This window comes from Pseudopipra pipra, chromosome 12 (assembly GCF_036250125.1).
Source record: "Pseudopipra pipra isolate bDixPip1 chromosome 12, bDixPip1.hap1, whole genome shotgun sequence".
In the NCBI taxonomy this organism is placed as follows: Eukaryota; Metazoa; Chordata; class Aves; order Passeriformes; family Pipridae; genus Pseudopipra; species Pseudopipra pipra.
Window position 1 is genome coordinate 6,601,209 of NC_087560.1, and position 16,510 is coordinate 6,617,718.

General features: G+C 39.8%; 1 protein-coding gene across 1 annotated transcript in view; it reads left to right on the top strand.

The window, feature by feature from the left end:
• THSD4 (thrombospondin type 1 domain containing 4) overlaps positions 1-16,510 on the top strand; it is a 279,492-nt gene that overhangs the window by 192,233 nt on the left and 70,749 nt on the right. Inside the window, exon 8 of the mRNA XM_064668708.1 lies at positions 11,001-11,205. Coding sequence (XP_064524778.1) covers positions 11,001-11,205 — 205 coding nt within the window. The remainder of the gene's footprint in view (positions 1-11,000; positions 11,206-16,510) is intronic.

Below are 16,510 nucleotides of genomic sequence, written 5' to 3' on the forward strand. Positions count from 1 at the left end.
CTCCTCAGATGGGACCCATCAGAACTGCAGTTCAGGCAGCAGAGATGACCAGGGAATGCAATAAAATAGGCAGGAAAATAGGCTGGAAAAACGATAACTTGGGTGAGGACGATGGAGTGAAGTCCATAAAACTTGAGAGTTCATGGAGAATGTGAGAAGGAAATGCTGGTCATTGTTTTCTCAGTTCAAGCTCTACAGGGCACTGGCAGGAGCTGCCTGGTGCTGTTCTCAAGAGGAGGTGATGTGGAGGGTGGTGGATCTCACTGACAGAGGAACTGGGTCTGCTGCATTTGAGGAAGGAAGCTAAGCACGTTCCATAAAGGACTACTAAATGATAGAAAGACATTGCATTTGACTTAGGAAGTCTTTGGGCCTCAAATAAAAAATACAGCCTGGGAAAATATTCTGTCCAAATACATATATTTTTCCTAGTTTTAAGATCCCTCTTCTGCATCCATGTTTGATACCTTTGGTCTAACTTGCAAGGACTTTGTGTTTCCGTGTTCTTGAGTAGAGAGGAAGAGTTTTGGTGATGGAATCTAACCATTCAAAGGGCCTGAGCATTGACTGCCTTGAGATTCTTCTGAAGCTCCTCATACTCGGGTTTTTTTGCTACCCTGAATGTCTTCACATTAGCTAGAAAATCCTGGGAGCCAGGAATTCCTGGTGCAAATGAAGGATGAAGTCATTATTGACAGGATGGTGAAGCTGAGCATACTCTTCTGAGGCAGGCATTAGGCCCCATTTTTTGCCTTATTTGTGTGCCAATCAAAATAGAGAAATGTGTGCAGTTTTCCATTACTCAGGGACCTTGTCACTGATGGTTTGCACATTTTCTCTCTGATTAACAGAAGTAAAAATATTTGAAAGTTTGCAACATTGAAATAGGTCAAAATACTAAATACTTATACCTGACCATAAGTCTTGATCCTGCAAATATTAAGGAACTACTGGAAAATAAGAAAATACTAAAAATTTTCAAAGGGAATTTGGTTTAAGTCTTTAGTGATAACGAGGTCTCATCACTGTGAATTCTAATATTTCTTACTTCTTCATGTCTACTCTGAGATGTTTAAAACAGCTTAGTTAAGTAGCAGCTTTAAAAAATCTTTAGGTTTCAGGAATAACTCTTTTGTAATACAAGCTGCTAAATCTGACCCATTCAAACCCCATGAAGTCATAGACAGGTAACTGAGAAAGGAACTTGGCACGTTCAGAGGCATTATCTAGAGAAAGATCATTCTTCAGTTTTGGATTTCTGTGAGAAACTGCTTCACTGTTGGCTGAAGAGGTTTAGAAGCCTAGAAAAAGGATATTGGTCTGTAGAAAAATCAGCATCCTAAGAGTTGGACTTTACCAATGAGGAGAACAGATAAATTATGAAGAACCAAATTCCCTGGTTTCTGGCTTCAAAAAATGCCACTCAAAACATAAATCTCATTATCTGTTAGTGTTTGAGCATGAAAAATATGTCCTGATTAGTCCCATATAAGAATCCTATTAGTTAAGTGTTTTTTCAGAACTTTATTCTGTCCATCTTCAGATATGAGCTCTACAAGTAGGGGTGGTGTGCTGATACTACCTCATTCCATTTCTGTTACCACAAAATCCCATTGTAAAAAGGAAATTCATCTCTGCAAATAATTTTCAGAAGTGGGTGAAGATCATATAGCAGAGGAAACTTCCCACTGCAACCAGTTGTATTTAGAACAAAGTTTTAGTGTACTGTATAGTTATTTGGGCTAAACTCCTTTAAACCCAGGAACAGTAAAGTAATGTTATTTTTTCTTTTAATCAAATGGGATATTTTAAAGTGTGCATTGATGAATCTCAGCTTAGGACTTTGGCACAAACCTTACAGCAACACCATGTTCAGAACCAAGCACTAGTTGAATCCAGTCCTTGCTGGTTGAGGAGCAAAAGTCTCTTTCAAGATAAATCTAAAAAGTCTGACAAATGATCAGGGCCTCCTGAGATCCTGCAGAGAAGTGATCTGCAGCTGTGGGGAGGCTTCCACAAAGAAATGTTCACAGGTGCTTGTGCTCATAGGAAATGGGTGTTCCTCTTTCTGCTGGTTGTGATACAGGCACACACTTGGAAGGAGCTTTTTATGCCATCACATTCTCTGCTCTTGTGGTCTCCTCCCTCTTGGATTCACACATTTCCTTCCCCTACAGCACTGATGTACAGCCAAAAATCCAGATGGCTGAATGGGAAATGGACTTGGTGCTTAACTCATGTAGCAGAGCCAGGGTGCACTGCCTCCTTGCCTAAATTCTGCTCAACAGGAGTATGTAAAACTCCAGAACATTTAGGTTCCATATGTTTTGCAGGGCATTTGTAAGAAGCTCCCCTTCCACCTTTGTGTTTTAAGGGCTATTATTTTCTATAGGACAGGCAGAATTTTAGTATTTTAGTACTGCAATCTTGTGGTGGTTTGAGACCCTCAAAAATCCAATTTCCAAGTCCAAGCCCCCCTCCCACAATTTGCCTCAGTGTGAGAGGATTTTCAGACAAAACACAACTACTCAGCATTGGGGGAAGGGGTAAATACTTACAAGGTTTGTTTACATACATATATATAGGTAACAACTATCTCTTCTACAATGAAATAACATATTTACATTAGATTAAACTTCTCTTTTTCTTCAACGAGGGTCCAAGAAGAAGAGAGAAAAGTCCTTTTGTCACTTTTCAGGTCACAGTTCCTTCAAATTAGTTTCTGTGGTATTAGTTAGTGTCCTTTATTTTTAAGGCAGCAGGTTTGCAGAATTTATTAATCTCTTTTAATATACTCAATATCTTATCAAGCTAGTTGCATATAAAGTGATCTCTACCATATACATTACAAAATAGAGCTTTGCAAGAATAAAATCTATTTAGTTTTGTTTATTTAAAAGTAGACAACTTGGACCTGTAAGTTTGAAAGATTTCTTTGCAAGCATCTCAGTTACAGCTGCATATATTATATATTTTCTTTAAGAAGGGAAAGCAGTTGTATTTGTGTAAATAGATAAATTTTGTGTCTTTGGGTAAATCACCCATGTTGTTTAACTGGATGTTAATTGGGGTGATACCATAGAGCTGTTCAGCACCAAGGATGGAGAAAATAGGACTATTGAATGGAGGCTTCCACTGCTGGCTGTGACATTGGAGATGGAGTGGGTGCTCTGCCACTTCTGATTTTTCAGAAGAAACAAATTGTACTCAAATGGACATTTTTCCATCTCCTCTTCCTAAAGGGTAGGATAAAAACAGCATCAAAGAGGTCACCATGCCATAGAACTTCTGTTCAAACAATGAGATACCTGCTGTGGCAGCAGTGCCTCTCTCGCTGCTGTGTGGGAGAGGTGAGTGTTCTCCTGTAGGTGCTCAGGAGGCTGTTCTGAACTTCAGTCAGAACTAAAACTATTTGTGGTCTCTTCCTGAGCTTGTCTTCAAATGCTGTTACTGCTTGTTTATGCTCTTTATGACGTTCATGAACCAGAAAGTAATAATGGTAGGTATTGTAAGATTCAGGAGAGAACTTAAAATGCAGTGTTTTGAGGCCAGCGGGGAGTTGGTGTGTTGTGTTCAGACACAGCCATACCTTTGGATAGATTATATTGTGGTTTACACTTGTTCTCTGAAGTATCAGGCTTTTGAAGAGAATTGTGGAGAGCCTGACCTGGGCAGGGTGCATTATTGCATCAATAACACCGAGATATGATCAGGCTGGTGCTGACATGCATTAGCTCTGGCCACTCAGATGAGAGGTGTTTTAAAAAGGCATAGAACTAATATCAATTACAGAAACTGTATTACTTTGTTTAACTGTTTCTTGTCATTGCCAACAAGGTCAAATTAGGCTAGATTTTGTGAACCATTTCATGTATTTTCAGACTGCACTGTTAGTGAATTCAATATGTCTGTACATTCAAGCCCTGTCTGCATTTCTGAAGGCTTCAGCCTTCTGATCCACATCATAAACATACACTTTGTGTACAAATCCTGGGAAACAAGATACCATTCTTAAAGACTATAATGTGTGGAGTTGGTATCTGACCTTAGATATGAAATGGTTTTCTGCTTTGCCAGTTGAGTTGTATAAACAGAAGCATAGAGTTTGCTACTCTTGCTGAATCTGTGATATCAAGTAATCTGATTTATTTGCAGCAGATAGATATATTCAAGCAGACATGAGTGCTTTGTTATATGTGATTTAGGAATATTTTTTTCAGATTAGGTTTAGTCTGGTCTTGGACTAAAGCAGCTTTACTGTCCTTGTTTTAAGTTTTCTGAAGTGAAAAAGCAGTTAGTGCTTTTTAGAGATGCACATACCATTTTAAGCTGTTTGCCTCTTGAGCTTTAGAACTTTCAGGGTATGGAGCTTCCAGTTGCAAATTCAATGTTTGTTTAAAAAAAAAACCAAACCCCCAGTCTTTCAATTTCGGGTACTTTTTTCTTTTCTCTCAGGTATTCCCATCCTTTATGGATAGGAGCAATCTGATTCCCTTGAAAGTGTGAAGCCCCAAAACTGAAGCCCCAGGATGCTGGATGTGCTTCTGAATGCTCTGGCAGCAGATATGTCTGGGAACAGCCTGCCCCAGGGTCCAGGCATGGTGAAATTAGTCTCCTTCTGTGTTAGGCTCATGTGCCTGTGGTTGGATTCAGTGCCCAGAGCCTCCTGGGAGTGCTTAAGACAGATTTCTTCCCCCCCAGGCAGAAATGAGTGCTGATGACTGAAGTGTGTGTGATCAAATGGGGAAAGGCCCACCAGCCCTGCACTCCCCATGTGTGCTTTCCAGTGGGATATTTGTGTCACCGTGAGGGATCTTCAGCTCCTTCACTGGTAAATGCTGCCAACGCAGCCACCTCAAAACACTTGAGTAATAAAATCCTTTAATAAGCTCTTTGTAGAGTGGAGGGCTCAAAACTGAGTATTTATCTTGACTTTGATAAGGTGACAGCCAGAAATGTTCTGGTTCTGTTTCAGCTTTTTGTTGCAGCAGCATCGCTGGAGATGGGGCAGATTTCACCCACCTTGCTGGGGTTTATGTGTGGGAGAAGTGCAGGTCCCACTTATAGAATCTTTCCTTAGAACAAAAATAACTTGAGAGAAGTTGTTTTGCAAAGTGCCAGAGGTGTCAGTGTGAGATGCATGCTTTACATTTTTAATCCCCTTTTATTAGCTGTTACTAGTTGATATCTTTAAGGGCATCTTTTCACTTGATTACTTTTCCTGGATGGCTTTCCTTTTTCCATTGTAACAAGAATAAAACCTTTTTGCTCTCAGGTAATTTTCTAGCCAGTAAGAAACCACTGAAGGTCTTAGTGAAAGAGTCTTTATATGTCTTTATGTGAGTGGCTTTTTTTTTTTTCGTTGAACCGGTGCATATCCAGATACTATAAATGTCATTTGAATTCTTAAGGTGGTCAAAAGTGAATAGCTTGCTTCTTCTTGCTGTCTGAAATTTATCTGACAAAATGAAGTTCAACATAAAGCACAGATAGGTAATGAAACCAGCTATTGTGCAGGTAAGAAAATCTGTGATTGATTAAGTGGGCGACATCTGGATGTGACCATAACCTATTCGTGAGGGGCTGTAAATAGCATCAAAGATTTGTGAGGGTTAGGGCTGTGGGCAGCAGGAAATATTTGAAAGCCAAAGCAGGATCAAATGTTTAGGTAAAAATTATGGTTATAGCTTACCACAAATCAAGTGAGAGCCATTAGAATGTTGTTTGTTATCCTGTGGTTGAATGTAAATTCTCAACATTGCTCCTTTGATTTGTAAAGCAAATGAGGGTTAGGTTGCAACCTTGAAGACATGTGAGATGCTGAAGTGAGACAAGCAGGCCCTGCTGACTTTGTTGTGCTCTGCCTTGGGAGGTTTTCTGGAGGTACCTGTTGCTCCACAAGCATAGCCTTGGTTCCTCACTGCTGAACACCTTGTTTTGTTCCCAGTGAAGAATGTGCACCACCAGACCTTGCACTTGTGTTTGTACAGGGGAACTCCCTCCCACAGGGAAGTGCTCCAGCCCCTGGCTGTGTGCTGGCTCACTGTTCTATTGGAATGCTATGGAGCACAAACATTTTGGCTCCCTCAGGGAACAGCAAAGCTGAAGGCAGTTCCTGGAAATCTGTATCATTCTTCTCATTTACAAATAGCTCTGGCAAGTGAGGTGTGCATTTGGTGGGAATCCTGCTCCTGATATGTGCTGGCTATTGCTCTCTAGCATCATTACATCTTCATTGGTGCCTCATTTAATACCTGTCACAGACAGATAGAAATGGAAGGAATTATATTTATCTAATTTTAGGAGTTAAATTTATAAGTTCATGCTTGAAAGTCAAAGGTTTTAACAGTGGCCAGAGAAATGTAGTATTGTTATCCTCAGCTGCTTCACACACTGAGGAGAGAGCCACCCAGCCAATCTCTAGACACCCTTGCTTAAGTTTTAGGGGGAAAAATAAAACAGAAAACTGGTGTCCTTCCTACTGGAGAGGAGACAGATTTATTGAAGACAAGAAACAAGGCTTGTGATGGGAGTATCAGAAACTGTCTGGGAAAACAATCTAAATCCACTAATGCAAACTGTAATTCTGAGAGATGAGGAGCCAAAGCTTTGAGATGCCAAAGCAGTGTGTGCTTTGTTGTTACTAATCTGATGGACCTCCTGCCTGGAGGGGAAGGATTAAATGAGTAGCACGTCTGTGAGCTGCAGTTGACTGAAATTAGTGGAGTTGGGACTTTCTTAATTTCTCTTGCAATGCCTTCTTTATCTTCTTTGGTGCCACCTGTGCATTTGCTGCCAGCACACTCCTGTCTGAACATCCAGGTCACACAAGGAATGTTTAACAGTATTGCCTCCAGTATCCCTCCCAGAGAGAGGCCACTGGGAAGTGCCTGGCAGTTGGATTTTGGAGCAGGATCACTACCCAGTAAGTCTGGCAATCCAGTGGTTTCCCACTCACCTTGCTGTCACCTTTCCCAGTCTGGATTTCTGCAGTGTGGCTTTAAGACCGCTGTGACAGATGATGTTGAAGGTCTCACTGAACCCAAGGCACAGAACTTCCCCTCTCCACTTCCCTGCTGACCTCACTGAACCACAGCAGACAGCAGCTTGTTCAGGCACCACTGGACCTTGGTATGTCCAGGAGGGTTGTTCTCTTTTTCTTTTGTTGTTTTGGGGGTTTTTTTGTCCTTCATGTGTTTGGAAATGACTTCCAGGAGGATCAGCTCTGCAGTCTCCTGAGGGCTGTGAGGGTGACCAACCTGCAACTGAGTCTCAGGTCCTCCTCCTTGCCCTTAATGCAGATGGATGTGGCAGCTGCTTTTTGGGCACTCCCACCAACCACCATGACCTCACTGGGAAATCATCCAGCTCTGTTGGCACTCTTGGTTGCATCCTGTCTGGTCCCAAAGATTTGTGTACATAAAAGTTCCTCAGGTGCTCCTAAACCTGATCTTTCTCATTCCCACAGATTCAGTGGGAGTGATTAATTTTACACAGAAGTTCAAGTGAATGGAAAAAAAAAATATATATATACTTCTGTTTGACACATTTAAGTCCAAAAGTCATTTAAACTTGCTAGTAAATTTTGCATTGTGAAGACCATGGGATTGACATAATTCTGCCCTGTCAAGTCCATAAAGAGCCTGACCCTTGTGACTTGGCAAATTTCCCATTGATGTCAACTTTGAAGTCAATGAGGATTCCTTTGGAGGACAGACACCAGAATTTGGATTAAAACATTTGTTTATGATTGATAAATGAAGTCCACCTGGTGACCAGATAAGGAGAACATATGGTGCAAGAAATAACAGTTTGAGAGGTTCTCCTTCGTTTCAGTTTTGTACAACATGTGTATTTCAGATTAAAATACATCCCAAACCAAAAGAAATCTTTGGATTGACTGAGATATTTTAAGATCCTGTTACTGATAACAAAATGACAGCAGTTGTTACTCATGTGATAAAGGCTCATTTGAAAAGAAGTGCAATACAAACTTTGTGTAGAGGTGTAAGAAATTAGCTTTTTGCCTTTTTTTTTTTTTTTTTTTTTTTTTTGCAAAGACCTTCTGCATTTTGATTTCACGAGGATTGTAAGTGCCACCTTGTGGACATCATTATTCTTGAATCTCATAGGACACAAGTGGTAAAGTAGAATAATAAAATTTAGTTTCAAAATCTGTGACAGAAGTTATTTATGTTTTCTTTGAGGATCAGGGGATTTTATTTATTTTCCAGTATTGTTAATTGATGTGCTGAAGTTGAAGAACATAATACCTTTGGGTTTCATGGCTGGGAATAAACCTAAACTCTACTGGTCTTCTTGTGGAGCTCTACTCCTTCATGATTTTTGCAGTTCTTGCTGGAATCCTTTGTTGGTCACTCTCAGACCTTTCTCCTGAGTAAGGCAGTGGTGGGATACACAGGAGTGAAATCCCAGATGTCTGGTGTTCTGACAGGCTCTTTTTGTTGTAATCCCTTGTCCCTGTGTGGAAGTGCCTTGGTAAAATGGTCCATGCCATTTCCTGAAGGAGCCCATGTCATTTTGGAGGGGTTGTGGTTTGTAGGGTTTTCTCTGTTGGCCATCCTGGTGTTCCCTGTGTTTCTGGCAGCTGCATTCTGCTGGTGCTGGGCCATCTCCTGGTGCTGGGCACACCAGCTGTGCCATGTTTCACAGGGTTTGGGGAACTGTCTTGTCTCCAGTACCTGAGCACCACGATGTGTAACAGCAAACCCCAACTCAGGCATTTCTGCAGTTTTCAGAAATAAAACCAGATTTGTTACTGAGGAATACAGAGTTTCTAGTTGTATGCAGCTAATTTTCTGCTCTTTAACAACTTAAAGATATTGTCATCAAAGTAGATTAAGTATCTGCTGCTTATTTGGAAACTGTCTCTTGAGGATCTGGAGCTTCCTCTCTGGCCAACTCCAGTTCAAGGCTGTGTTCTAGGAGTAAATCCAGTTGGTTTGTCTGTGTGCTGTTTAGCTGTCAACCATTCCAACTGCCTGTGCACATCACAAATTCCTACTTATCTGCAGGCTATAATTAGGCCATAGCCAGTATCAAAATTCCAGGACATCAAATCTCTTCCTTGGCTTGCTGCTGAAGTGCTTTCTTATGTTGTCACAAAGCAGAAGCTGATTTATTTCATAGATAAGTTGGGTTTTAAACTGTTACAAAAAATAACAGTGTTGTTTTTGTGAAAACACAGTTGCATTCCTGGTCAGTGAAGAAGTCTCCAAATTACCATCTCAGCTGCAGGGAAGGTGTTTTGTGGTGACCACACCTGAGCTCCTGGGCCGACACCAAATCTCCAGTGTGCGAGTTCACTTGTGTCCACTTCGTCACTGGTTGAATTATTAAGAGAACATCTTCCCATTCTGTTTGAGAGGCCTGGGAAGTAAAAACATCTGACTTTATATGGAGAAGATACCTGACATGGCAAGAAAAGCTTAGAAATTCAGGTAGAATACAGGAAACTGTTTATTAAAATGAGGATGATGGAATGTCAAATATGATTCTCTTAACAGAAGAACCATGAACAATGTAGAACAGGGGGTAAAAAAATAAGGCTCCAGCACTTGGTAGGTAAGATCAAAATTGATGGAAGAATTGTTGTTTACATGCTTTTATCACATTTCAACTTTAGCATAAGTGGATCTGGTATTTCCTTGATTTATCTGTTAACAACCTTAGATTTTTCCTTTTATCTGTTGCATTGTTGCTGTATTTTTAACTTATTATGACATCTTCCCTGACTTTCAGCTTTAGTGTAATCATGAATGATTTCTTTGTGCTTAAAAAAAGCTTCTCTTTGGGGTAGACATGAATTTATTAAATTTACTTTGAACTGCTACATTTGTAGAATGATAGAATGGTTGGGGTTGGAAGAAACCTTAAAGATCATCTAGTTTCAACCTCCAAATTACATTTCATAAAATAGGTGATAGGTTTCTGTTCTACTGGCTCATGTAATGTTTCATTTTTATTTGAATGAGAATGAGAAGTTCTTTTTTGGGATGTGCAAGTTAATCATAGAAGTAGATGATAGGTGTTCATCATAAAACTTCCTTAAGTCTGTAAATACAAACCAGCAAGATCAATGAACAGAAATGTTTCTGTAAAACAGGAGGTAGTGCATATACTGTAGAGACTTTTAAAGTGCAGTAACTTGGAAAGATTTTCTTTCTTGTTTGTGTCAAATCTGTAACCTTTTTTCTGCACTTTAATTTACATTATTTTAAATGCCCAGAGAAACTGTGGCTGCCCCATCCCTAGAACTGTTCAAGGCCAGGTTGGACAGGGCTTGGAGCAACCTGGGATAGTGGAAGATGTCCCTGCCCACGGCATGAGATGATCTTCAAGGTCCCTTCCAACTCCAACCATTCTATGATTGTAGGAAATGATTTATTTTGAATTATCCCATCCAAGTGGGTGCTACTGAGTGGGTTGAAGATTTTCTACTCAGTGAACTGGAGGATCCCTTCTCTAACTGTCAAGATGGAGCATAAAGATTTCTGAGAAACCTCTTTTGGTGAGAATAGGCTGAGTGCTCAATTTTAGAGGAGATTAGGACAACACTTTATATGTGAAGCAGTTCTGCTTTTGTAAAAAGCCCGTTTCGAATCCTGCCATAATCACAGCTCTCCACCTCTTCTCTGGCTAGCAGCTCTGGGAACTGTGTTGTTAAGAGGTTCTTTCCTTTCAGCCAAGGAGGATGCAATCAGTGATGAACAATGCATTACTGTTCTAGTGTGTTCTTGTATTTTTGGTAGCAGGATGTAAAAACCTGTCAGCTAACTTTGAAACCCCGAGCCTATGAACCCTTTAGCTTTTCTAGCCTTTTCCTATAGGGATGAACAAAGGAAGATGTTGCTGAAATGCTGATTCTCCAAATGGTTTCACAACTGATTGTTCTCTGAAAGTCATGCTATCCTTGGTTATTATGTCCAAAGTCTGCAGTTGTAAGATCTTGGAAAAAGAAATCTTACTTTATTTTGCAGAGCATTGGCTGTGACGACTATCTGGGTTCTGACAAGGTGATTGACAAGTGTGGAATATGTGGAGGGGACAACACTGCTTGCAAGGTGGTGTCTGGAGTTTTCAAACACACGCTAACAAATCTTGGCTACCACAAGATAGTGGAAATTCCTGAAGGAGCTACTAAAATCAACATTACTGAGATGTCAAAGAGCAACAACTATTTGGGTAAGTTGCAGCTCAGTGAATGAAGCCTTCTTTGTGCTCTAGTGCAACTGGGTGGAGGCTATGCCAGGAAAGGCCTGAGCAGTGTGCAATAGATGTCAAGAAGAGGAGGGAGAAGGGAAAGAAGTCATCAAACAGGTATTTTGATCAGAACTGTCTGTAATTCTCAGTTTTTCTTGCACAACAAACACCATAGACCTGTTCCCATGTATTCCCTGTCCATCTGACCTGGCTTTGGTATTTCCTGTTAGTTGGTTCTGCTCTGGTGTTTTCCCTTCCTGCATCATTGCCCTTCTCTGAGCAGTCAGGAATCCAACCAAGCATTGGTTGTTCATGTACATTGAATTGAGACTGCTTGAGGAGGAAAGAGCATCTTCTAATTGCCTAAAATTTCAGTTCTTTTAAAGTGAAAGAATGTAAAAATTGTATTAAGATAATTTGGTACTGAGGTGGCATTTGCAGAATCCAAGGTTATTTGTACACTTGTTTATTCTGAAGCAGGTTCTTAATTCAAAACCATAGATCATCCTTGAATATTTATATTAACATAACATCTTGAGATATATTTCTAGATGTGTGTAATGGGTTACAACTTAGAGATTATGTGCAGTTTATGCAGATCTGTGTCAGTCTTGTGTGCATTTATGAACTGTGGCTTTCCCTGTTGTCACTTGTCCTGTTCCCAAGTTACAAAGCCCTTGGTTTGTCTATATTTGTGCATGTTTTGGAGGCAATTCTGCTGAGTGGACTGGAGAAAGAAGAGTCAGTTCAGATGTATAAAACCTGCTCCTCACCCTTTACTTTCTCTTCACCTGTTAGTCCATCCTTAGATCTGTCTTACCAATTGCTAGAGCAGATAGTAAAATTGGTGTAATCTTTGCTAAAACTGTACTGGAAGTTCCAAACCCCAGTATTCCTGTTGGACAGCTGCTTTATCTCCCTTGTGGCTGGTGAGCATCTCAACTGCTGCTCAGGTACAAGAAAGGAAAATGCTTGTTATGGAATTGCTTCTCTTCTCTTTTCTACTTTGTTCCCCTTAATTTCTGCTGGAGCTGTGCTGAGTTTTACAGGAACATTGCCTGTGGATGGGAGTTTATTGTGGGGAACAGTCTTAACTGTAACGTGAGCTCCATAATTGTACAAGGAAAGTGACCCTTCAAAAATTGAAGAAATAATGTAAACTACCCACAGGCCAAGAAAACCAAATGTCTGGACCTTTTGTAGGGTGGTCTTATCAGTTCTAATTGGTTTCATCCAAGTGAGTTTTTGATACATCTTGTACCTAAATGCACTAGCATTCATTTGTTCATGCCAGCAGTTTGTATAACATCCATCAACACTAACTTGATTGATGATGAACTAAATCAATAATTCTCTCTAAAGAACTTCCCTAGATACTTGTACTCTTGGTAGGAAATGGGTGAGAATGGAGCTTACTTGGCAGTACAGTGAAAGCAGTCATGTTACTAATGTATAAAATCATGGAGCTGAATGTAATTTTTCTGTCAGATTTATGTGCCAGCATCTAAAAACAGCTGGCAGAGAAATTCCCTTAACTATGTTAAAATGGCCTGAGCCACTTCAACATTTTTGGAATGGGCAGCACAGAAAGAAAGTAACATTTTTTGATTAAAACTAACCAGGCTGTTGGCCTGGTTCCCATGCTACTCCTTAACTGCTTATCCCCTGACCCCTTGGTTTATGCTATCATCTCTTTTCTTTCCTTGTTTTTTTTCCTTTTTGTTTTTTATCCATTTCATATGTTTTATTTTAAAGCTGCTGGTATGGATTTAGTCTGTTCAATTTGCCAGCTCGCTCGCCTGTTAGGAATTCTCGAGGATGTAATTCCAGCTAGAAGGACTCCAGCTGTTCTGCTTACATTGTTACACAATCAACTTGCTTTATTGAGGCAGGTGAGTTGCACCAGGACAGGAATGAACATGTTCCAGCAGATCAGAAAACTGAAACCACAGGCAGGTTTATCAAGCAATTGACTGGACAAGTGAAATGGTAACTGTGAGGTTGGGTTTTGGCATGTTGGTGGTCAGAAGTTTCCCACTGATAAAGCAGCATTCAGAATATGGACATAATGCACATAACAGTGGTAGAGCTGGGAAGCTTGAGAACTCAAGATCTGGTATCTACTGTTTTCTTTATGGTAATAAACTAAAGTCTTGAACTTTAAAAGTAATAATTAAAGAAACCCTTATCCTTAAGGTGTAGCAACAACAGGAAAAACAACCCACAGCCATTCCTTTAAGGATGTAGTTAAATACTTTGCAAAACTGAATTTTCCAGACCCTGTTCTGTCATGATCCAGTTGTAGCCAGCAGAGCTGCTTGTAAGCAACATTCCACTTGTCTCAAGGAGTGTAAGGTAGTTGCTTTTGGTTTTCCTTTCACTTTGTACATTTTATGGTTTCTTCAATGCAAAATCATAAATTGGCTCAAGGTCACTAAGATTTATGGTTTTTTTTAGAAGACAATAGCAGATGTTTCTGGGAATTGGAGTTATCCTGTGTGTCTGTGTTTAGGAGATTTTCTTGCTTCCATGTGTTCCAATTTTTACAAAACTCCACATCTTTTTACTGTTTTGTCAAAAGCACCAACCAAGTGAGCAATCAGGAAAGTTTGTTTTCACAAGGAGGTATTTCTGTAAAATCAGGAGGTGCTGGAAAAAGCAGGCAGGAATATAAGTATCAAACTCAGCTAAAAGTCATTCAAACATTTGAAAGCTTCTCCACACTGCTTTTGTGAACTTTTCTGTAGTGATCTATTGCTCATTGTTGCAGAGCTTGTGACCCTCATAAAAAGCACAGTCCTGATGATTCTGCTGAATATGATGGAGCTTCTTGAGGTTTGCTCATTTTAAGTACTGCATTTTTGGTTTTTGCACACAAGTTGGAGTGATTCCAGTATAAAATTTTTAAGTTCTTGCTACTTGTAAATGATAAACTTCTGTCAAAAGAGAAAACATGACAGTGGTATATAAAGCTTTAAAGTATTTCTGGAACGTGTCATTATCTGGGTACTCAGAATATGCAGATTAAAGGAGACAGGCAACTTCAATGGTTGTTTAGCTGGTTTTTCATGTAGCTTTGTAATTAACTTTTCACAAAATCCCAGTTTTTGATAAATGAATTTCATATAACACAAACATATTTCCTTCCCTCCCTGCCCAAGTGCTCCAGTCCCTTTTAGGCTTTCCATTTCTTGCAGCTCTTCACTGCAGGAAGAGTGTTGATCTGATAGAGGAAAATATTTTAGCAGTCAGTTTGATAATGAGCTGCAGCATTAACTAGTGTTTCTTAGTGAGCCAAAATTAACTAACTAACAGAGCCATTGGGTGTATCTGAAATTCCCCAGGAAACATCTCATGTTTGTTTTCTAGTGTGTGTTTGTTCAGAAAGAAAGCAGTCCTGTTTGGAGTGCTGTATAATAGCTATTCATTCCTGTTAATAATGTATTCATCAGGCTGTATATTTACTCTAGTATTTTATTACAATTTAGGTTTAGACTCTCTAAAGTGTCAAGAAGGTTAGAGGCTGTGCAGTCCTGAGCTGTGTCAGAAGGATTTGCTTCTCAAAGCAGTTTTCAGCAACATTTTCTTACTGGCTGACATGTTAGACCTGTTGGTAACAGAGCAGCTGACCTTGGACAGACTTTTCCATTGGCAAAGCACTTCTGTCACATGCTGGTCTTGTACAGAAAAGAGACAAAGACATACTTTTTATCCCACTGGTAATCATCAGCTGGCCAGTTCTCATACATGGACGTGGGAAGCTTGCCACTGAATTAAGTGGGACCATAATACCTTCAGTGGGACCAGGATGTTACAGCACTTGTGCTGCAAAACATGTGGGTTTGAGCAAAAATACTTCATCATCTTCGGGATTGGGATTTGAGATAATGGCAAAATTTAAGGCCAAATAACACGAATCTGAAGTGATTATTTGGAAGGTGGATTTTTTTTGCCTTTTTTGTGTCTTGAGAACCTAATTTAAAGAAGCTGGTGGTTCTCCATATCCACAGCCTCAGCAGCAAGGCAATCTTGGTACCAGTAGTTAAAATTTAGCTTAATATGAGATTCAGAGATCCAATGGTTGAAAATGTGCTCATTTTGGAATACACTTACACTGTGTAATGAACTTGCTCTCGTTAAAGGAATGTGATCATGTCCTGTAACTCAAGGAACAGTTTGTTTCTGGGGCAGTTGTCCTGTGGCCTTGGGATCCAGTTCATCCAACAGTCCTGGCCAAGGTGCCACCAGTGCTGGCAGTTGGGGGGTGTGAGTGTCCCAGGGAAGGGAGGGGAGATCCAGCAGAGCTTTAGCAAGTCCCTTCACGTTTTGTTTCTCACCTGAACACTGCTTGCTACAGAGATGGTTGTTCCACAGTGAAATTCATTTCATTGCTCATTGTAAAGCACATCACAGTTCCTTCAGGGAATATATTCTGTATTTCAGTTTTGGTTTTAGTGGAATTAAGCCATTTCAGCCACTAAATGAAATAGAGATATCTTTGGGTCTAATCCATTTCCCCCACTTTCTGTAAAACGATGCTCTGCTGTTGTAGCATCTTCTCTTGGCACATGCCAGTGTACAGTATTTATGATTAAAATAAGAGTTGCACATTAATATTTTTAAACAAAGCTCCAAGAGTTGTTAATAGCACCTTTGTGAAAATTGGTGTCCCTGAACACGAGTATGGCTGTAAAAAATTGTCATATGGAAAGAACAGGAGCTGATACTAATGGGGCTGTGAAAAGATGCTCAAAACCCACTTTCACTCCATATTCCATGCAGCAGATAACATTCAGGCAGTACATTTCATGAGGAAATATTGTTAGCAGCTCTGGAGGTTAAAATAACATTTTGAAATTAATTTAGAGATTCAAATTTACAGGAGATAAAGGAGTTAGTTTAGAACACTGGCAGAGAATTTAGATAAACATTGTTAGAGGCACTGATGTATCACAGGTGATCATATGAAAAGTTTTATAATATAAGCAATTAACTCATTTCCTTCATATGGGGCTAAGTAGATCAATTAATACACTTCAAAATATACTTATTTCTTATTTGCTGTTACTGATTTTATTTTAATTTTATTTTTATACAAGTTTACAAGCTTCTGTGCAAAAAAGTTGCAACAAATACTATATAGTAATATGGAGGAGAGGATCCATGTTTGAGTTTTCAGTGACTTAAACATGGCATTTCTTCTGGTGTGTGTTATTCATTGAGTGCATCCCTGTCCGTGCACTGGAGTTGGAGTGTTTCTCCTGCATCCACAGCTTACTGAAGGCAG